This window comes from Astatotilapia calliptera, chromosome 5, assembly GCF_900246225.1.
Source record: "Astatotilapia calliptera chromosome 5, fAstCal1.2, whole genome shotgun sequence".
Taxonomy (NCBI): domain Eukaryota; kingdom Metazoa; phylum Chordata; class Actinopteri; order Cichliformes; family Cichlidae; genus Astatotilapia; species Astatotilapia calliptera.
The window spans coordinates 37,737,796-37,761,642 of NC_039306.1; the positions used below are offsets into that span (position 1 = coordinate 37,737,796).

General features: G+C 43.4%; 1 protein-coding gene across 1 annotated transcript; it reads right to left on the reverse strand.

Annotated features, from left to right (window-relative positions):
- Nucleotides 1-235: 235 nt before the first annotated feature.
- Nucleotides 236-19,336, reverse strand: camk1ga (calcium/calmodulin-dependent protein kinase IGa). The gene is made up of 13 exons (XM_026169175.1): nucleotides 19,190-19,336; nucleotides 16,039-16,139; nucleotides 12,382-12,507; nucleotides 12,179-12,253; nucleotides 8,461-8,599; nucleotides 8,165-8,288; nucleotides 6,800-6,875; nucleotides 5,086-5,198; nucleotides 3,728-3,806; nucleotides 3,086-3,173; nucleotides 1,144-1,496; nucleotides 787-868; nucleotides 236-700 (listed from the first exon to the last, which is right to left on the reverse strand). The coding sequence occupies exons 1-12, from the start codon at nucleotides 19,319-19,321 to the stop codon at nucleotides 805-807; spliced, it is 1,470 nt and encodes a 489-aa protein (XP_026024960.1). The 5' UTR covers nucleotides 19,322-19,336; the 3' UTR covers nucleotides 236-700; nucleotides 787-804.
- Between the last annotated feature and the right edge of the window lie 4,511 nt (nucleotides 19,337-23,847).

Consider the following 23,847-nt stretch of genomic DNA (forward strand, 5'->3'; position numbering starts at 1 on the left):
TCACTCTGTGATCCATCATATAAACTCAAAGTTTACACCTATGCACGACCAGCATTAAGACCAGTTAACTATCAGCAAGGTCGCATATGAATGGTTCTGTGTTCAACGACCTTTCATTGAAAACCAAGTGTAATGATGGTGTGGCGACAGAGTTCTCTTCTCACACTCCTGGAGTCACCTGCTAGTCTACCAAGTTTAAAGATCCTGTACACATGAAAGTAAGCCACCAGAAGAGTCATTTTTACTCCTTTTTATTTTATTTGTATATTGACTTATATCAATGTATATTTGATGAATAATGAAAATGCTTTATTATTAAAATGGGGAAACACTATGTAGCACTCTGATCAGTGTTCGCATAAGGCTGGATATTAAGACCTTTGTTCTCAACTGTGGGCGTGACAGTCTCTCGACCTCGCGTCGCCTGACACTGTCCCAACGGTTACCCAAAGCTTGCACCCAGACGTAGTGGGCAGGTAGCCAGACTTGCTTGTTTGGTACCTCCCACCTAAATATTTTTGCTGATCAAGCACATCCCTCTAAAGCATTGGTAGACAGCTGTGGTCTCTGGACACTGTAGACACTGCTCAGGAACAACTCAGGAAATACCCGGGAGATGTGCCAGGCGCCACGGGACACCGCCAAAGGTTCCTTGTCGGTGCCCTGATGGGTCAGAGCTGTTACGGCAGCAAGAAGAGGCCTGCACAATATTAGAGAGGGGGTTTGGGTGTTATGGCTGTTAAGTACAGCTGACATTTAAACGTGGATACACACGGGGCCATTTACCTGCATCTCGTCATCAAATCACATGATGCAGCACACACCAGACTGAAGCGGCTGGTCCTTCCCCGGAGCCACTGCATCGAGCCTGCAACACACTCAGGATTTATTCAAAGCCAACTAATGGATGGCAAATTATATAAAGCATCACTCTGGAGGTCTTAATAATCAGTTTACCAATTTAAGCATCATTTGAAACAGTATAAATATACACATAAAAGAAGCAAAGTAAACAAAGATGTAGTGCAGTTTGGAAAAGCCTAAAACAGCATGTTTGCTCCTTACTCTGGCCATCTAATTCTAGTTATTTCTCTCTATCTGATACATCAGACGGCAGCTGGAAGGGGTCAGCAGTTTAATTACCTCTGAGACTGGAAAAAGAGAGCATCATTCTCTGAATGGAAGGTATGAACTTGTCTGGACTCCTCAGTGCTGAGAGGACTTCCTGGTTCGCTTTGACTGGCTCTCAGTGAAGGACACAGTCCTGTCTCCAGGTCACAGTCACTCCAGGAGAGAAGACTAGCAGACTGGACAGGGTTTCCATTGGGGTCAAGGGGGTCTGCCTGATCTTGGCAGCTTCTCACAGGCTCCGAGTCGTTCTGGGACGAGGACTCTGGTTTGATGTTCGGTATGGGGAGGGCGGGTGTGGAGGGCACGCTGTGGGACAACTGCATTTTCTTCATGTGCTGGATTACAGAGGCTGCATTGAAGGCTTGCTGTTGGAGATCCACAAAGTGAGCAGTTACTACTGGTGCAGCCTGCATCTTGTATAGAAAAACATCTAGCATAGCAAAAGTGTCTTTTAGAGAACTCCTGCTGGAATTATGAACATATGTTCAGAAACTTTACTAGGTCTGTACGTCTATAGAGGTGGAACAGGTACGCAGTGCAAGTTTGTTTAGACATACTGTTTTTGTTTTCTCATACGGCATAAGTCATTTGTTTTAGGATTCCTCTATCCTCTTTAATTTGAACTACTTATTGATAGAATTATATTGAATTCCATCAATATTAAAATGTCTTAATGGAATCCTTATAGCAGATGTTTTATGGATTAACATGTTTGTGTTAATACATGTGAATGGCAGTTGAAGGGGATTCTCCATCAACAGGAAAAGCAGTAAAACTTGTGAAAATATTACAATTTATGCACATTTTCCAGAGTCGTCCAATGGGCTGCACTGGAGTCTCTGCTGGGCCAATTCTGGGCCCCCAGCCCGGTGTTTGACACCCGTGGCGTATGTAGTCACCTTTCCAATCATTAGCAGGGCTCTAGACTAACTTTTTGCCATGGGCGTACCGGTACAAAAGTTAGGCGCACACAGATTTTATAATAATTGATATAATGTGTTTTTCTGGATACACTGTGCTTTTTCAGCATTCAAAGATTGATGACACCGTGTCAGAGCACTGGCTATGAATTTCAGAAGGATCAGGCCTTAACAGAAAAGTTAGCAATAGTTCTTTTCCTATTACAGCTACATCCACTTCTGTCGTGCCTAGGCTGCTCATAGGGCTGGGTATCATCACTGATTTCTACAATCCATTCGATTCCGGTTTTCAAAGTCCCGATTCGATGCAACTTAGCCTCAGACAGTCAGAAATATTATAATTCTGATCATTTATCAGCACTGACTTCATCAGAATTGTGAGCATCACAGCAGATGCCTTTGTGTGAAAGTAACTGAGAATAAAACAGAAAAACATGAAGGAGATTTTCCTGGTCTGGCTTTTTATAGCAGATAACCTTAAAAATATTCTACAATGTTCTGCATATAAAGTTTAAATTTCTTCAGTATTGAACAAGCTCCGACAGCGTGTCCGTCTACGGGCCGGCGGGTGAGAAAGCCGAGAAAGACAAAGCTGATCCTGATGCGTCGGTCTGTGTTTACGTCTTTGTGTGGAGTCCGTGTACCTGCTCTCATCTGCTGTTTGGTTGTTGTTGAAATGGTTTCTGGCAAAACACAGTTATGTTTAAAAGTCGATTCAGGATCTAATGAATTGATATCGCTTTATTCAAACTACTCACCTCCCACTTCCACCTGCACTTTCAACTGGACCACGGCCAATCAGAGAGGTCCCGCCCCTGACTATCTCTGATTGGTTTAGTCCACGATAGGGGCAAAATGTGTGTCTGTTGTTGACCACAGGGAAGGTTGCAGATTTTTTATTTTTATTTTTTTTGCTACCCGAACATTTGGTCGCACAGGTGCAACCAAATATTTTTTTGTTGTCGCACCACTGAAAAATTTGGTCGCATTTGCAACCAATTTGGTCGCACTCTAGAGCCCTGATTAGCCATTACCTTCCATTTGGATGTGGCAAAGTTTCTCTCCAACTGTTCACACACAGACTGATAAATGTCCTGGTCTCTAGCTGTGTCTCCAACAATCCTGCGAGGGTAACATGAGCAGACGTACAGTTAGGTTCTTGGGTATTTGGACAATGTTGCGTCTGTACACCATCATCGGGCAGATAGAGCTAGTCTTTGTTCCACATTCTCCGAGGCTCAAAAGTAGTAAGACAAACAAACATAATGTGTTCTCTCTTAACCGAGGTCTGTCTTCTGTCTTTCAGGCCTTTGTCTTGCATAGCTGGCCATAACTTTCCTTCTTTTTAAGAATGATTGTTGATTTGGCCAATCATACAATGTTTGCTATCTCCCTTATTTTGGTTTTTCATCCTGCTGACAACCAAATAGTTGAAGACTTGGAATGAACCCCAGATATTAGACCAGATCAGTTTCTCACGTGTCCACGAAGCTGCTTCTATATCAACTAACCAATTACTTTTGAGTCTCTCAGAAAAAGACTGTAATTCATAAACAGCTGATACTTTTGTTCATAAATCAAGCAGAAAGCTATCTTCAGTCACATGTTGATTATGTGGTTTAAAATGTGTAATCATTGTCCAAAACATTACGACATTTAAGAGGCAAAGCACTAACCAGGGGTGCCTGAGTGCCTGTTCAGTGGTGAAGCGTTTAGTGGGGTTTTTCTCCATCATGTTCTTGATGAACTCTTTGGCTGTTGACACATAATATGGACAGAGTTCAGTTCAGCGTACAGTAGCATGATTCCTCTATGTTACACACAGTTTTATTAAAGCTCTCGAAAACACATCTAAAGCCCTTCATTAGGAACACCTGCATATGAAGAGAACGAGTGAACCCACAAACAGGAGGATGCTCGGTGGTGCCAAACACGGCTGCTGATTGATTGGACTCTCACAACAAGATTATCTAGAGTTCACACAGAAGGTTGACTTGTAGAAAAGCAGCAGTGTCCTGGATGAAAGTGCCTTGTTGTTGCTGAGCGATCGGAGCAGATTGATGGCCCATGCTAAAACCAAGCCCTGGAAAGGCCCGGCTACGTCTGCAGCCTGTCCGCAGCTCACACACAAAACATTTCACTGCATGTTGTACTCTGCATGATTGTGTATGTGACTAATAAAGCTTGTTTGTTTGATGTAAATTCTATGAGTTCAAAGTGGAGTTTTTCAAAGAGGAAGAGGATAAGCAATGCTGTGTTTGTTCACAAAAGTAAGGCCACCACAGCTGGAACAATCACTGCTCTGCTCCCTGTATTCAGGACAGATCACGCTGATGTTTGCTTGCTCGTGTTACTCCGCTGTGGCTTTTGTTGGGTGGAGTACTCCTGCCTCCCTGCATCTCCGTGTCTGGTCTGTTTGGATTTCTATCTTCCCAGTCATGTCAGCGTGTCTGTCTGCTTTCTCACTGTTCCTTTTAGATGTTCATAAAACTTGACCTCTGACCTTGACCTTCATTGCAAGGTCACTGAGATTCAAACTGGTCCAAGATTTTTAGTAGATACACCTGTGGTATCAGTTTGAAGCTCCTAAGTTGCCTCATTGCCGAGTTATTGCACAAACTTGAGTGTCTACACTTGACACTTTTACAGCTGAGGGGCGAAAATGACAAGAAAGTCTGGTTCCTTGGAGGTCAAATATAAAGAAACGAGGTGGATCAAGATTTGCACTGTTCTCACACTGACATCTGCATGATGGATCAGTGTCAGGCTAATGTTCCCGGGAAGCTGTGATTTTAGATCCTGCATGTGATTTTTGCCAGGTTTGGAACTTAGTCTGTACAGTCACATGAATAATTCCCTCTTTAAATGATAGTGAAACAGTGCAACCTAGTGTAATGTAAGTGTGTTAGAAAAAGGACTGGTTGTCATATTTCTTGTGGTTTATCTGACCCAGTCTCAGCTATTTACATCGAGTACTAATGAAGGAAAGAGGAGGGTCAGTACTGAAAACTGTGGTGTGTAGCTGTTAGCATACCTGATTCGGAGATGTCATCCCAGAAGGGCGAATGAAAGGCGTACTCAGCTCTCATGATCTTTGAAAACAAACGCTTCTCGTTTTCTTCAAAGAATGGAGGGTAGCCACAGAGCCTGCAGCACACACACAGCCTTTCAGATACCGCCGATTTGGATCAACTCTGGATTACTTTAGCAGCCATCGTCATGCTTATATGACATTTATACAATATGCCCTGACGCGGGTTTCATCAATTTGCTGGGTTTCCTCAGCTACTGTAGTAAACGGGCAGAGCGGTCAAAGCCTTTCAGCACAAACACATTCACAGAAATGTTGTTAAGCAGCGTGAAACAAGCTGCACTGATTTACACAGCAGGACAAAGAAATGCTTAAACTGACACTGTTGGGTCTCAAATCCACCTTCTGCTCAACCATCTCTGATTTGGATAAAAATGTTACAACAGAAAATATGAACATTGATAGTGAGGGCTGTGAAATTTCAGCTTCATTTATCAAACACTTTTCTTCTTTTTATGGACTATCGACACGGAGCTGTGAAGCAGCGTTTGAGCATAAATGTCTCAGACTATTAAATATAAAAGTACTTTCACTGAGGAGCTGTAATTTGAGACAGATACATTACATGTCTGAGTACTGGCTAGTGAAAATATGAAAACAGTCCAGGCTTCCTGTAAAGTTCATGTGAGCACACATTAATAAAACATGAATGGTATATAGTTATACCATATGTTGATGCATGCTCCATCATCCAGCTGACTGCAGCTTTCCCCAGTCTCATAAACAGTACAAATATTCATGCAAACTGGAAAAGTTCAAAAACTGGCTATTTGAGATGGATACATTGAATATGATGGCAGCAACATTTCTCACTTGAAGTTGGTAGAGGGCCACAAAAGAAAAGAAAAACAGTGCAATATATCCTCAAACGATTCCAGGAAACTGGGGAAATCTGTGTGCGTAGTTAAAAACAGCATCCTTCTGTCGTGCACGTCACTGTATGTGACCTGTTGAACCACGCCATAAACTAAAGCTCTCTGTGAACATGATCAGGAAATGCAGCTGCCATCTTTGTACCAAAGCTCAGAGAAGATGCGTTCCCCTCCACACAACACTTTCTGCAGGCTCTGCACAGACAAAGAGCCACGACAGCAGCTACGTTCACATACGAGATGAGGACGACATTCCTTTCCCCAAATCCAAACGACTCCCTCCTCAGCTCCCAGACATTATGAAAAGTGTGGATGCTGCACGGTGGTAAACGTGGCCCCGCCCAACCTTTCGGTACCTGTTGCTGCCACCAAATTCAGAATGAGCTGATGTTTTTCTAAAATTATCAACATTTGATCGATTTTCTATGATGTATGGATGCTTTTACAGCAGAGATCATTTGATCCCGTCTTTGATGAGTTGATGAGCTTTACAGATCCTTCTGGTCTTATTTATATTTCACACTGTTGGGCTGTGGAGCACACAGCTTCGTGTTCAGTGCCCAACCTTCCAGCTCCAGCTACTGCTGGAGCCACAGTTACACAGTGGAAGTAAATACTGCAGTATGTGGTGACTCTAATATTGTACAAGTGTTCATGTACTTCTGACTTTTGGAATATGAATAAAATCAATAACTGATGAATGTTCGCAGTTCTCCATAAATGATCAGTGAATATTCATGTATACAGTTAGCCATGTTATTATGAACGTGCAGGCCTGTACTTACAGAATATAAGTGATGACTCCAATTGACCAGCAATCCACTGCTTTGCTGTAGGGTTTCTGGGCCAAAACCTCCGGAGCTGCAGAAAGCAGGACAAACAACGTGCAATATAAGCACCATTATAAACAACACACTGTTTCCACTCCAGAAAAAGTCTCGTTAAAGCTAATGTGTTAAAGCTAAGTTAATATATGGTTCAAAAGAAAAGGCAAAAAGTTGCCTTTTACAGCATTATTCCATCTAATAATATTTCTCACAGTATTGATACTGCATTACAGCTGTTTATTGAAGATGTCCATTTGAGGATCCTTCCATTATGTTAACTTTTATTACAAGTACGGTTAGAAGTATTTTATACACATTGCATATCTGAGCTTATTTTGAGTTGATGTTCGGTTCATTGAGGGTCTTAAGCTTCACTGGCGTGACTGTCCAGGTGATACATGCTGAGGGAAACTGGAACATAGAAGGATAACTGCAATGCATGCTTACAGTACATATAATACATATAATCTAGGAATAGGCCTGAGCAGAGGCCCAAATGTTTCCAGCTTCTTGTTGCAGACCTGTTGCATTTTATTCTACTTGGTAACAGATGAGCAGAGTCAATAATTAGCCTCAGAGACCCTGAGGGCTTAAGATTATTACTTGTATGGAAGGTTCTATGTCTGTTTATAGCTATTAAAGATGTACAAGATGTACGATTAACTGTGACTAATGTCTGGAACATATTTTAATCTGTCATTGACGCCATGGGGGGGGGCGTGTACCCCACTGCTGTATAAGTGTCCACAGCCTGTATTTTGGTCAGAAGACATATGTTGATGTTTTCTCCGGGCTGTTAATAAACTCATCGTTTGATTGCACTTTTCTGGGGCCTCCGTGGTTTGTGACTCTGCTCTACATGGATCGATTTCACGACATTTTCAATAATAATAAGATCAAAGTCCAGTTTATTTATATATCACATAAAAAAACAACAGAGCTGACCAGAGTTCCCTTCCTGCTGCTCCACCTGCTCGTTACGTTCACAATAAATCAAAACGAGCCCTCCAGCTCGTGCTGTCACTGCCCACATGAGCACTGAAGCCTCTCAGCAGGACGATGGAGCACCCCACCCAGTGACTCCTGGGAGGTTACGTACTGTCATTCAGCACATACACAATAACTGTCTGATTTATGAAAACTGGGTTTTTTCTTGCTCCAGTGTGATGAGATTTTGACCAAAGTAATTGTTTGTGGTATTAAGCTGTAGTACAGTAAAATGGTGCTTTTCCACAGCAACAATGTACAAATGGTCTATCACTGCAGAGGGAAAAACAGTAAGTATGTCAGTCTATTACATATGCAGAGAAATGGTTAACTCACCAACATATCCTGGTGTTCCACAGGCTGTAGACATCACTCCATGCTCCAGCGTCTTAGACAGACCAAAGTCACTCACCATAATCTTTGCATTCTCATCTGTATTATAGTACAGCAGGTTTTCAGGCTGAGAGAACAGGAAAAGCAAGACATGAAATACAGAAACGTACCTAAAATGTTCAAACACACTCATTAAACATCTGTTAAAGTCATTTTACCAAACATGTCAACATCTGTGGCTTTCACTTTGCTACTGGGAGCCTGTTTGTCTTTGTTATGGTGGCTCTTTTGAGTCTTACCTTAAGATCCCTATGCACAATGCTGTTTTCATGCAGGTAGCTGACAGCCTGCAGCACCTGTTTGATCACTTTGCTGGCATCCTTCTCAGTATAAACACCTTTGTCTAAAATGCGATCAAACAGCTCCCCACCTGATACCCTGCACAAAACAGAAGAAGAGTTATCAGCGTTTATGTCTGGCAATCAGGTCTTCTGAACTTCTGCAGGACGGTAGACTAAGGACGACCATGGTCCATCGAATGATATAATAACCGAAAATGTTGTTCCGCTGTGCAAACAGACTTCGAGTAGCATTTAGGAAATGTGCCTGTGACAGGTTTGTCCATCATCTGTGTGAATCAGAGCCATCTGAAATCAGCACCCTTGTGCTCACTAACTGCATACAGTACTGCCATTTCCCCAGTTCTCTGTTTAACAAACAAGGAGAGAAACTTGCACCGCTAAGGCCAAAGTAGCACTGAGCAGTGCTGGTTTTCTAACACTAGAAAATAACTCAAAATGTTAGAAATATTCCAGTGTTAGAAAATCAGCACTGCTCAGTGTTAGTCTTTGTAAATCTTGAAAACTGACTAGGTTACTTTTAATCATACAACACTGTCAAAAGTGTTCATTTAACACTCAAAAGAGTGGACACATATAGACACTCTCCAGTGTTAATGTAACACTGGAGATTTTGCGGTGTAGCTTGTGCAAACCGAGCTGGCTGAATGCCCAACACACACACACCGGTGCGTCCTAACAATCTGGAGGGTCCCACCCAGCACTGTTACAACCCCAGTCTGCAGTGGGACCTGTCTTCTTTGCTGAGAGATCCAGAATGCCTCAAGGGTCCATGGCTCCCCCTGTGTCTGTGCCTGAGCGCCCTGAATCCATGGTTCCTGCTCCACCAGTGCCTGTGGATCCCTCACCACCCAACCGAGACCTGAGTGGTCCCGTCACTTTCTTTGCCAGTGCCAGGCCTGGTCCCCTGCAAGCCACTGAAGACATCCCGTCTCCTTCGCCTCTCCTTTTGCTGCTGGTGATGCGGCCAGCCCCCTGTTCATGAGTGGATGACTGGTCCACTTCAGGGGATATTTTGTGAGGCTCAGTAGTGCAGAGTGACCTGAGGCCCCTCTCATGGAACCATGTCTACATTCAGAAGTCCTCCATACTGAGACATTAAACATGAAGAGGACAGAATGAAAGACAGAGAGGGGGCTGAGGGAAAATATGTGCATTATAATTATACTATTAACCTTACCAGCAGCAGCAGCAGCAGCAAGCAATAGATTGTGAAGTACTACGTAGCTGAATTCTGTGTATGCATATTCCCATTTCCATATCCATCACATGCAGGTGCACATAGGGATTATCTATAATGATCTAATAGAAGATCATTATGCAGGTGTCCTGGGATGAACATTGTGAGGAGACGTGGTAATCTAGTATTACATACTTCACATCAGACTTTGCACAGACAGAGGTCATGTTCCAGATGTGATACGGGTATTAATGTAGTTGCACACAGTTGTGTAAATGTTGGGTTTTCTTTGGACTGGTAAGATTTAGCAGTTTTTACTGCTGCCACCTGGTCCTGCTCCACCACAGCTCTCCACGCCACTTTGTCCTGCTCTGCCAGAGGTCTTCACAATGTCTGGTCCTGTCCCACTAGAGGTCTCTGCACTGTCTGGTCAGGCTCCACCCGAGCCTGAGGTAATCTCTTACCTTCAGGTCCTGCTCTGCCCAGGTCAGAGGTCACCGTGTGGCCGTCTGGCCCTGCTCCACCCGTACCAGGGCACCTCCGTCTGTGTCGGGTCCCTGCCTCTGCCGCCTTCGTCAGCCTCCAGTTCTGTCCTCCGAGGGTCTCCGCCACCATCACCAGCCTCCAGCCAAGCCATCTGAGGGTCTCTGCCTCCACCCATGCCTGCCACGCAGGGTTCTACATCTGCTCTGCTTTCGTCGCTCAGACTTGGTAGTCGACCATGACAACAGAAACCTTATAGGTGCTCCACGTTCCACGTTTAGTCGGCCTTCTCCTCATGTCTATTTCTGTCCTGTCCCAGCATCTTAGTGTTTGTCTCTGTGTTTATTGTACTTTCTGTTTTATTTTGAGTCTCTTGTCCAGTCTTCACTTTTGCTTCTCCTGTCCTGTTAGTCTGTATAAGTTCCAGCTGTGCTCCCACCTGTTGCCCATCCTCTCGTTACCCTGTGTGCATTGATGTCCTTAGTCTCCGTCTACTTGTTGTTGCATTGTCATGCTGCGTATTCTGCAGTTCTGTGGTTCACCTGTAGGTGCTAGATTCCACATTTCTATGTTTTCCTGTTCTTTAGCTCAAAGTTTTCTTTTCTTGTGTGTTTATGAGTTTCCTTAGCACAGCAATAAAGCTGAGTAATTCCTTTGATTTTTCCAAGACGTGAAGCTTAATGTTTTATTGTTGATGATGAAGTCTGAGGAGGCTGAAGCTGTAGAGCAATGAAAGCAGTGGTGTTTGTGGATAGATGGGCTGATAAAGTGCACGTCTCACTTTCTAACCACAGTGAATTGGACTGAGGGTAAACAATGTGTTTTAAGGTGTTTGACTCTATGTTCGTGCTTGTAGACCTCCTTGAGATTTGGGGTTTTGTAAAGTGTAACGTTGAATGCACAGTGTCACGGTGGTTAGCAGTGCCTCGCAACAACAAGGTCCTGGGTACAAATCCTTTCTGTGTGCACTTCTCCCCATGTCTGTGTGGATCCTCTCCACATACTCCAGCTTCCTTCAACATGCAGTTAGTGAGCTCAGGTTAATTAGTGATTCTAAACTGGCTGTAGGTGTCTGTCTCTGTTTGTTAGCCCTGTGATAGACTTGTCCAGCATGTACCCAGCCCTGTGGTGGCTGAGACAGCCTCCAGCACAACTGGGATTGTTGAGATAAGATCATTGATTTTAAGAAAGCCATTTAACTGTTGCCATCCATCCACAGAGTGATATGCAGAGGCTGATCCAGCAGTTTAAATCATCTTTTCCCGACTTATGCAACAGAATAAAATTAAGGCTGAACAACTCTATCAGCTTGGAGGAAACACGGATTTCTAAATATTTAAAGTTTCTTGTGTAAAGATAGTAAAAGGTCTGCTACAACCGCCTCATCCATACAAGGTGGTAAAATATTGGATTTGGACCCGTTTATTGACGAGTTGTGGCAGCAAAGAATGGGGGTCCCTAAGGAGTAACAGCACATCATTAAGGAGAACTGGATGTTCTGGATTAAACTGCCAGCTGAAGACATCTCTGTCTTATAGCAGCCGCAGTGGTTCTGTGAACAATGCAAATAGAAATGGAAAGAGAAGAATGTGGATATTTGATTAAAGATTAAAGCCGACCTTTTTGTTTTTGATTTGAAATATAACAGCTTGGTGTATTTTGGAAAACAGCCAATAATGAGCAAAGAATGGTAATAATACAAGTTATCAGATGGTTCAATAAACTCCATTTAAAAAAATCATTTTAGCCTTTAAGGGGTTAAAGGCTTGGTGGCATGAAGGAACGACACATAGCTATATTAGTTTGTACCAATATTATTTATTCAATTTGAACAATAATTCAGCCTATTTTAGCAAAAAAGGCTGAATTGTTACTGTTCTGTACACACTGTGTACTCGCATTGTTAATGTAAGATTATACTGCAGTAATAATTGTCAGTGTTGCATTATTTCAAGGTAAACATTAATAGAAAGTCAGCTAAACAGTTCCACTTACAGCTGCATGACCAGGTAGTAGTGTGTTCGACTCTCGTAGAAATCCTCCAGCCCCACCACATTGTCGTGCTTTATCCTGAAATAGTAAGAAACAGGAGGATAACTCGTTCTTATTCTCTTTAACCTTTGACATGTTAGGCAGCAGAACTAGTCACCGCTAGACTTTATTCATTACACATTTGAATAAGTGTGTGTGTTTGTTACCTCCTCAGCACATTTATTTCATTTTCTAGGTTGCTATGGGCGAGATGTTTTTTCTTCAGACATTTCAGAGCATACATTTTCCCAGTTTTCTTCTCTCTCACCATGAAAACCTCTGAAAATGAGCCCCTGTGCAAAAACATCAAAGAGGATTAATGACAGCCTGATCAAATGCTAGAAACAACTTTATCTTGGTTAACAGTTTTATTTTGTTTGTTCTTACAATCCTCTCAGAGATCTACAGAAACATCTTCCCAGGGTGATGGATCCAGCAGTACTACAGACCCCTGGAACAAGCAGGGGCTAGCTGCTCAAACATAAGCTCCACGACTTCTTTATTACCTCATTTGAAAGCATTTATACTGGGTTTGCTTTTTAACAGGTAAAATTCAAAGGGGTGAAAGAAATACTAAGTTTAATTAGGACAGTGGCAAGCACATCATCCAAGACCAAAACCCTTTGATCATATCATTTCATAGAAAGCGATTCAGATGAGCACTAATTGACACAGTGGAGGAATGATCTACTGCACAGGTGTCCACCCCCAGGCCTGGAGGGCCGGTGTCCTGCAGGTTTTAGATGTGTCCTTGATCCAACACAGCTGATTTAAGTGGCTAAATGACCTCAACATGTCTGGTAATGAACTAATTATGTGATCAGGTGTGCTGACCCAGGGTGAGATCTCAAACCTGCAGGACACCGGCCCTCCAGGCCTGGGGTTGGACACCCCTGACCTACTGTAAAGTAAATACCATCTGGTGGTATGTTTGAGAAACTAACATTAAAGCAACAATTACCTCCTTACGTTCACACTGATGCCAACCCCCCACCACCACCAGACTGAACTTTAACAGCAGCAAAGTTCTGGTTTCGAACCGTTCCTGCGTTTCCTGTGTGGTTTTTATCCTGGCTCCACCATCCAAACATGTTTGTTACCTGCTGATTCTAAATCAGCTGTCGCTGTGGCTATGAGATAAACACTGTTTAATGTGTGTGTGTATGAATCAATAAACACGTCTCATACAACGCGGTGCTTTGAATGATGACCGAGGCTAGAAGAATGATGTATAAACACCACTTCATTTGACTTTGTGTACAACAAATCTGCTCTACATTTCCTGAGGAACAGCACGTGTTGACCTGCACACAGACGCCGACACCTGTTCATAACACCTGCCTTTAAGTACATTCAGCACATCCATTCACAAGTGTAGGCAGCCAGACACTTAATCCTGTAATGAAGCAGTGCTAGGATGTTCTCAGACTGACGTCTCACACACAGGAGCCTTACTCATGCACTCTGTGACGGGTTTATTAACTCGCTCTTAAACAGCTCCTAACGTTAATTTAATACGTTGCTGCTCTTCACTGATTTAGTGAAGCCAGTATCCAGTGTTGGGGAGTAACGGAATACATGTACCACCGTTACGTATTTAAAATACAAAATATGAGTAACTGTATTCCGTTACAGTTACCGTTTAAAAAGGTGGTATTCAGAATACAGTTACTTTGTTGAAATAAATGGATTACACTGCGGTACTTGTTTCATTTTGTCGCGGGTCAGGACTGTTTGGGTTTTGTTTGACAGCTACGTTCTTTCGTTCCAGGCGGCAGCGTTACGGTTGCCATGGTTACAGGGCGACGCTCTCTCTCTCTGTGACTGTGTGTTTCCTGGGTGAGAGAGCGCCTTTTCGTTGTTGTTGTTGTTGTGCTAAGCTAACAGGCAGAATGCTACAAGCATAGCTCTAAAGAATGTAGCATCATGGGCAGTGTAGTCCGTGCTGCAGGGAGAATGGACTGCCATACACGTTATGGGTCTGTGAGCGCGAGGAGGGAGAAAAAGGGGAGTGGAAAGGTACGAGTTGTCATCGAGGAAAAACGGGAGCTGGAAGCATGTAAATATAATAATAACCACTTCAGCCAAGAAGAGAGCCTGACGAGCCCAGCTGTAAGTAAGCTGTTAAGACTCGACTGTACACCGTGTTCGTGTTTTCCTCCGAAACAATAAGTTTCGTTGGAGCAGCCTTTCAACGCCTCTCTCTGTCTCTCGCAAGAAAAGTTGACCCAGACAACAAAGTAAAGCTATTTTTCGGCTACGAGCCGACAGGGACCCCGCCGTATTAGTCAGAGGTCCCTTTACTACAGTTCGGAGTCGCGGACCTTCAGTAATAGTAATAAATCACACAGCAATAGTACATTCACATTGTTGTAAAAAGCATGATAATATATTAAGCAATCCAAAGTATTCAGAATACGTTACTGTCATTGAGTAACGTAACGGAATACGTTACAGAATACATTTTGGGGCATGTAATCTGTAATCTGTAATGGAATACATTTTAAAAGTAACCTTCCCAACACTGCCAGTATCTCCCAGGTTAGCAGCCAAAACACTTTTAAACAGTATGAGAAACCTTTACAACCAGCTGTCTTGTATCCATTTATAACTTTTCCATTCGGGTTTGTCTATGAAGTAACCATTTCAGAGTGTGGAAACAGTAGCCTCAGCCTAACCAGTAAATACTGGGCATGTGGAAAGCATTCTGCCTGCTTCCTGCACTGAGGCAGCGCTGTCAGAGCTTACAACTATCCACCAGTTGCCCTCAGATCACATGAAGGTGATACAGAGATGTGGCCTATGTGGAACAAGGGGAAAACAGTCTTCACTCTCTGCACACCAAATCTGGGAGTGGGTGACACAATTATCTGCATTCTGCAGACAGCATACTCCCATCTGGATAGTAACAGCAGCACAGCAAGGATCACCTTCTTTCATTTCCCATAACATTGTGTTAACATTGTGTATTATTCACAGAGAACTGTGGAACTGAGGCACATTATAGCGCTGTTCTGGTCCTAATGATGACCAAAGTTACATTTCATTTACTGCATACATATTCAACACTTTATCAACCTTACAGACAATTTGAAATCACCAGTAAATGTAACATGCTCACCTTTGTACCAAAAGGAAGCCCACACAGGTGTGTGGAACATACACACTCCACACATAAAGGCCACAGCCAATCCAAATGTCCCAACCCAGAAGCTGCATATCTAACAGTACAATAGTAACAGGTTCACACATGCACTGCAGCCCTGAGCATGACTGGGATGTACCTGAGAGAGGTTAATGAAAGCAAATGCATCCTGTCTCCTGTCAGCTCCACGGCTCAGCCTGTTTCCACTGGTGACATCAGACCAGTTCCTACATCATCATTCTCTGTTCATGTGTTTGTGTGGAAAACCAACTTTGGATTTATTAGCTCCTGTTACTAAACAACAATATAGAACTTTTTCAACTGAGAAGGAAGTGAAAATATATATCGTCTTCACATAGATTACTGATTGGCAGAGCTAGCTCGAAATTTCAAGTTAATAAGCGGAAATTTTGAGAAAGATAACTCAAAGTTTCGAGTTATGGATGCTTTTTTGTGGCAGAAACGGCTTCCGTAGTCTGGGGTGCCTGCAGCTCAGCAGATAGAGCAGGTCTTCTGCTAGGCAAGATACTTTGAATATGTGAGAATGTTAGCTAGAAAGCTAGTTAGCTAGAAACACAGAAGCAGGGCTTGTGTGAATGTTGCATAAAGTGTGTTGAGTGCTCCGGGAGGCTTAGAGGTTCCTCACACAGAAGCATCACCATGAGTGAAAAGTACTCACGAGCCCATCTTCCCCTTGAAGTCAAACACGTCCTTGATGTTACTGGTGCTTTTCTTCCAGCTGCAAACAATCTCCTTCTGGCCCATCTTAGCCGTAGTTTCCTGAACAACCACAAATCACATCAGTTATTCATGCTGACAGTGGAAACATGTACTTATACATTACACCACGCAACACATGTGAAAGTGCTGCTGAGCCAAAGTTTGCAGCATTCCAGTTTACTCCGGTGTCTACATATAACTAAGTGACTGTAGTTACTGTGTGCACTGATGCACTGTGCCTCAGTACACAGAGTCAGGTTTGAGTCGATATGATGCTGAAATAAATCATTACAGTAAGTGAGGTTTCATTTATTCAGCTATACAAAGGAAAAATACCAAACGTCTGCGTTTTCATTTGATGCACTGTAGCATCAAAGCACATGAAACCTATGTGTATAAAGGACAGTTCTTGTGTGTCCTTGTGTCCGTCTGTCCTCTGTGTGTGTCCTTGTGTCTCTGTCCTCTGTGTGTGTCCTTGTGTCTGTCTGTCCTCTTTGTGTGTCCTTGTGTCTCTGTCCTCTGTGTGTGTGTCCTTGTGTCCGTCTGTCCTCTTTGTGTGTGTCCTTGCATCCCTCTGTCCTCTGTGTGTGTCCTTGTGTCCGTCTGTCCTCTGTGTGTGTCCTTGTGTCCGTCTGTCCTCTGTGTGTGTCCTTGTGTCCGTCTGTCCTCTTTGTGTGTGTCCTTGTGTCTCTGTCCTCTGTGTGTGTGTCCTTGTGTCCGTCTGTCCTCTTTGTGTGTGTCCTTGTGTCCGTCTGTCCTCTGTGTGTGTCCTTGTGTCCGTCTGTCCTCTGTGTGTGTCCTTGCATCCCTCTGTCCTCTGTGTGTGTCCTTGTGTCCGTCTGTCCTCTGTGTGTGTCCTTGTGTCTCTGTCCTCTGTGTGTGTCTTGTGTCTCTCTGTCCTCTGTGTGTGTCCTTGTGTCTCTGTCCTCTGTGTGTGTGTGTCCTTGTGTCTCTGTCCTCTGTGTGTGTCTTGTGTCCTTCTGTCCTCTGTGTGTGTCCTTGTCTCTCTGTCCTTCTCTGTGTGTCCTTGTGTCCCTCTGTCCTCTGTTTGTGTCCTTGAGTCTCTCTGTCCTCTGTGTGTGTCCTTGTGTCTCTGTCCTCTGTGTGTGTGTCCTTGTGTCTCTCTGTCCTCTGTGTGTGTACTTGTCTGTCTGTCCTCTGTGTGTGTCCGTCTGTCCATCTGTCCTCTGTGTGTCCTTGTGTCCCTGTCCTCTGTGTGTGTCCTTGTGTCCCTCTGTCCTCTGTGTGTGTACTTGTCTCTCTGTCCTCTGTGTGTGCTTGTGTCCCTCTGTCCTCTGTGTGTGTCCGTCTGTCCCTCTGTCCTCTGTGTGTGTCCGTCTGTCCATCTGTCCTCTGTGTGTGCTTGTGTCCCTCTGTCCTCTGTGTGTGTCCGTCTGTCCCTCTGTCCTCTGTGTGTGTCCTTGTGTCTCTCTGTCCTCTGTGTGTTCTTGTGTCCCTCTGTCCTCTGTGTGTGTCCGTCTGTCCCTCTGTCCTCTGTGTGTGTGTCCGTCTGTCCATCTGTCCTCTGTGTGTGCTTGTGTCCCTCTGTCCTCTGTGTGTGTCTGTCTGTCCCGCTGTCCTCTGTGTGTGTGTCCGTCTGTCCATCTGTCCTCTGTGTGTGCTTGTGTCCCTCTGTCCTCTGTGTGTGTCCGTCTGTCCCTCTGTCCTCTGTGTGTGTGTCCGTCTGTCCATCTGTCCTCTGTGTGTGCTTGTGTCTCTCTGTCCTCTGTGTGTGTCCGTCTGTCCCTCTGTCCTCTGTGTGTGTCCTTGTGTCTCTCTGTCCTCTGTGTGTGTCCTTGTGTCTCTCTGTCCTCTGTGTGTGTCCTTGTGTCTCTCTGTCCTCTGTGTGTGTCCTTGTCTCTCTGTCGTCTGTGTCCCTCCCTTGTGTCCTGCCCCGTCTCCCTATGTCTGCGTGTTCCACGTCTCTTGTTGTCACAGTCTACATCTTTGTGTGTGTTCATGTGTGTCAGCTGTGTCTCCCTCTGCTCATCATCTGTTAACTTCCCAAGTCTCAACTGTTCTTGTATTTTCTAGTGTTCCTGGTTTTCGTCTATTTCGTTTTCCAAGTTTAGGATCTTGTGATTAGTTTCTCATTTAGTTGGTTTTCATGTTTGGTTAATGTTTTGTTTTCGGCCATAATAAAAGGCACGCTTTTAGTTCCAATCTAGTTCTGTTTCCACGTTTCGTTCGTCTGCCTTTGGGTCCACTCCTGTCCACTCCACGCCGTCTGTCAGTGATGTGTATTTGTCAGTCCTTCTCTGCTTTGTATTACCTGCAGCAAATTTTATTTAAGACACTCAGGTGTATGTCCTGTGTCTTCTTCCAGGTGTGTTTCTGTTATTTTGTGTTTAAAGGTTTATTTCAATATGTTGTTTATTCTTTTTGAAATAGTATATTGGTAAGATTGACTAGTTCTTGTCTAACTGAGAAATTTTATTATCAGCATGTAAATATGCACATTTAAACAACACATCTACTCGATTATGAGAGAGTGGTCTGAAAAGTTCATTTCTTAGCCTGGGGATGGGGATGTACATAGAGTTTATACACATCTGATGCTTTGGAGAATGGAGGACTGAACCCTAAGCCTATCTAGTCCTTTGCAACCCTTAAGATGTCACCCCAGTTCCCCCGTGTTACATAAACAGTTGCATGTCCAAGCCTGAGCTCACTTCTCACTGGCAAAGCCCATTTCTACTTATCAGGGCCACAGGATTCAAAAAGGCAGAGGATTAGAGCGATAAATACCTGTGCTTACTTAATCTCCCCGTCCAGCCTGCCTTCTCCTGCACTCCTGCCATATCCCCTGACAAACACTGCTTGTTTTATTATGTGGACTTGAAACTGAGCTTCCTTGAATATTGGCAGTGCATACTAAACGTCATATGTTAAATTATGACATGTGTATATTTCATTAGTTTTCTTGTGTGGAAAATTTGATAACATACAATAACTTAACATTTCACAAGTGCTAATTATCTATGCTGGAGACAAGAGTGTTTTATTAAATGTAAAGTTACATTTGTTTTCCTATTTACAGGATAATTCTTTTGTCCAGTTATTAAACGATTTGTAAACAGAGAGAGAGGATAACTGAAATGAACGCTTACCTTAATCACAGACGTGAAATAAACGGAGCATTTGCCAGAGGACCTGTGCGCAGTTGGTTGAGGTATCCCGGTGGTGACCCGACTGTTTCTGGTGGCTCCTCCTCTTCTTGAGCAGGGGCGGGGCCTCCCCATTCATCTCTTCCACAGTGCTGCATTCACAGAGCCATGGGGCTTACATTACAGCGCCAGGATTGAGAAGATGATGAGACTGCATAATTAAAGTGATAGTTCCAAACGAATGAAACTGCTGCATCCAGAAAAATCACACTTTACCTGTTTTATTCAGTACAGTGCACGAATGCAGGGAGGCAAGTTCTCCCACCCTTCCCTCCCCTCAGGGTAAGAGTTTGGGTGTCATACTTGATAATACTCTTTCATTCCAGTCTCACATTAATTCCATAACCCGGTCTGCTTACTTCCGCTTGCGTAATATTAACCGACTCCGCCCCTTCCTTCCTCCCCATGCTGCTGCCGTCCTTGTCCATAGTCTTATTACGTCCCGCATTGATTACTGCAATTCCCTCTTATTTGGTCTCCTTAAAAGGTCCCTTCATAAACTCCAACTTCTCCAAAACTCTGCAGCTCGGGTCGTAACTCCTACTCTGTCAAGAGCTCATATTACAACAGTTCTTCAGCAGCTTCATGGTTGCCCGTAGAAACCAGGATAAACTTTAAAATCGTACTTCTCACGTGTCCATAAATCTGCTCCTTCATATTTGTGTGAGCTGCTCCAGATCAACACTGTTTCCCGCCCTCTCAGATCCTCATCTGCTGTTCATCTTACTGTTCCATCCTCACGTCTCATCACTGTGGGGAGCAGAGCTTTCAGTCGCTCTGCTCCTCGCTCTGGGACTCTCTTCCTCCTGCACTAAGAAATATTGACTCTCTTTCCATATTTAAGTCACAGCTCAAAACACATCTGTTCAAACTGGCTTATTCGCTTTAGTGCTGATTTTATCTGTTGTCAAGCTCTGCAATTTTAACTTATGTATTTTATGACTATTGCTCCTTTTATTAATGTTGTTCTTTTCTAAGGTGACCTTGGGTTTCTGAAAGGTGCCCTCAAATAAAATTTATTATTATTATTATTATTAGTATTATTTCCTAAAACAAATGTTTTCAAAAATCGTAGCAGTTTGAAATAATAGCCAAATATGTATGTTTTGTGTTAATGTCTGGTTATTTACCCCAAACCAATGCAATTTACTGAATTTACTGCATCCAGTTTCTTCATTCATCCACTGCTTATCAGGGTCACGACTGCAGCTGCCATGGAGCAAGAGGCAGGCTCCACCCACAGCAGGGCGCTAATCTGTCACAGAGCTAACTCATAGGCTGCGTTCACTCTGCAGGTCTTGATGCTCAATTCCGATTTTTTGATCAAATCCGATGTTTTTGTCTGCTCGTTCACACCACAAATAAAATGTGACAGCAAACGCGCTCTAGTGTGAACGCTCAGAGCGCCCGCATGCGCAAAAGAAGACGTCACACACAACGCGCTCTGCTTAGACCCAGAGCAGCAGTATGTTTGACTGATGGCCCTTAATATAAAGACTTCGGACTTTACGTTTCCCAATTTTTGCTTTATTTTGTTATTTACATAATAATGTGAATAACCTAATAATGATCCGTACTGCTGCTTCAGAGGATAGCTGCAGATTTCTGTCAGAATCTGCAGATTATACAGTACAAAGAAAATGTTCACGTTGTCTTCCCAACAGTTTCACCGGATGGCCAGGAAGCCTTCACGATGTCTCCTCCGGCGCTGATAATTGGTGTCTGTCTTGTGTCAGTGACGTAAAAGACCTGACCGTAAACCAGCAGTCGCTTTCTAAAACATCGGATATGTATCGGATTCAGCACCACATACGAAAGTGACCCAGATCGGATTTGAAAATATTGGATTTGTGCCGTTCACACTGTCACACCATGATCGGATATGGGTCGCAGAGGGTCAAAAACATTTTCGGATTTGAAAAATTGGGATTTGATGCGCTTTCGCCTGCAGTGTGAACGCAGCCTAAGAGACTGAAAGCTCGTTAGACAAAGGTTAAATGTGAGCATAAAAGATATGCGTTACCCGTTAAAGGGGGCGAAGAAACCAGGACTGAGTTTAACGAAGAAACGAGGTAACTTTTTAAAGAGGAAACAGGTTAACTTTATAGAGGCTGTTTCCAAACCAGTGACAAAAGTAAAGTAGGACCTTTTACCAGCAAAAGCTCATTTCATCTTTTTGGAGTTACAGTGTGCGCTGAGGGAAGTCAGTTTTAAACTGGGATTGAAAGAAAATTAAACTGGGATTCTAGTTGAAAAGGGGGTGAAGGACATGGGTTTAGGGCAGATCACAGCCTTGTGTAAATGCAAGGTGCTGTCTCACAATGTGATTTATTTGTTTCATTTATTAATTGTGGATAGAAGTAATTATGACAAACTAATGAGGAAACATTGAAAACATACAACCCGTTGAGGGGACAGGTAGGGTTGGGCAATTGAAAGGCTTTGTTTTGTTTAGCAGAATCACTTATGTTATATTCTAGGCTTTTAACATGTAAGTAAATGTAATGGATAAATAAGGGATTAGTTCATTTCTCAGGGGAGAAATGAAAAAGGGGGACTGTTAAGAGATAGATAGATGTTTTTAATGCGTATCTGCTCGTTAGATTGTTTTATGAGAGGCCCAGGGCTGGTTCCAGGGCTTGAATGAGACCTAACCAACATTGACACACATTGCACTTGTTGTGTTTCATGTTTGTCCTTTAGTTTGTCACATGTCTGTATATTCTGACATGACAAAGGTCTACCCACACATCTGGAGATTTGCACACAATTCCCCTTCTCCACGTATGTTTCAGCTGTGTCAACATCTCAGCTCTGCTGGGTCATGGTTACTTCAGCAGTGAGAGACGCAGCTCAACACAATGTTTCTCAGAGGCAGGATATTGATAGCACAGATAAGCAGATTATGTATGTGTGAATAGCTAATGCAAAGAGCTGCCCAGTAAGCTATTTTACTGCATTATTATAGTTATCCTAATTAGATGAATATTCACAGAGACAACAAGAGAAGGCATAAACGAAAACAACTTAACACAAGAGACTGCTGCTGTTACACAGTGTTGTGGTTTAAGTTAACAGGCCAGGTCCAAAGAGATCACTGTGACCAGCCAAGTCTCCGGAAAATAGCATCGCTATTCCTCGAAGATGAGATGATGAGATGGCCTTTATTTGTCAGTTGCAGGTCTTTTGCCCACAACCGAGATGACAGACCTCCGACCGTACATACAACACAAACATCACATTGGGGAGACAGGTCAGGCCAGGTAGCGAGGAAAAAAAACATTGAAATGTGTAACACAGAAGGATAATACAGGAATGCACAGATATCAACACATCACAGCACAATAAACACAGACAGCAACATGGGAAAGAGTTCCAGTGTGTACATCTGATCTGGGACCGCTGCAATCTTTCGACTGCGCCTCCAGCTGACCCGATGTCCACATCATGGGGGAGGTAAGCGTTGGAGGTGGCGTTGGATCCGGGGTAGGGAGGGTGACGCGTCAGTGAGTGCTTATCAGTATCAGTATATGTCTGTGTGTGCGTGTCCAGAGTTCAGCTGAGACAGTGTCCTTCGCCCTGCCAGGCTAAGTAAACAGTCTTCCAGCCAACCCAGGTGGCCTTGCATGGAATGGGAAGGAACAGACTCAACACAGTCGTTATCAGGGAGTTGTTGTTCGGCTCCAGCCTTGAGCTGGCGCCGAAGGTAATTGAGAATTTCAAGCTGTTTTTTAACACTCGACACTGGTCTCTCAGTCTCCCGTTAATAGCTGCGAGCTTCTCCGTGATGTTATTAGCCGTCGATTCTGTGGTCAGACAGCAAGATCCCTGGGAGGATTCTAAGTGTCGTTAATACGGAAGCTCTTTTCTGGCCTTATTAACCAAACTGCACGTATGAAGCACTATTGATACTAAATTATCCTTTGCAAAGCCGCAGTTCACTGTGATTGGTCAGATGTTGCCAATGCCACGCCCATCACGACTAAGAACCATTAACCAGCTTCGTGTTCCTGACTACTGATGTTAGGGTGAGCCAATCAAATGACAGTAAGAAACCCTGGCTTTGTAGCACAGGCCCAGGTCACATGAACACCGTCTGTACACAAAGGAGAATCCCGTTCACTACTTTGTTACTGTCAAGAGAATTTTCAAATACTTGTAAATCTGATTGTGAGTTTTCCCTAAATCACCGTCTACGGTGTAGGCAACAAAAACTGTTTGCTTTACATTCGCCTTCTTTATCTGTGCTCATGTTCTACATAACTGATTCACAACAGGGGTAATTAGACAGAGGTACAGTTTCTATCAGGTCACTTTTATTGTCACATCACATTACTGGTACACTGGTGCAGCACATGTCAGTGAGATTCTTGTGTGCAAGCTTCACAAACAACAGTGGTGTCCAAAATATAAGAAACATAAAAAATAAATAAATAAAATATAAGAAATATATTTAAAAAAAAGCAATGAATGGCATGAATGTATGTACAAATAAAAAGAATGCATGCACATATATACATACACATGTGTATATGTGTGTATATACATAAGTATAACACAAGAGGAAGTGGTGTGAACAGAGTGTGACTGGATGATCCTCC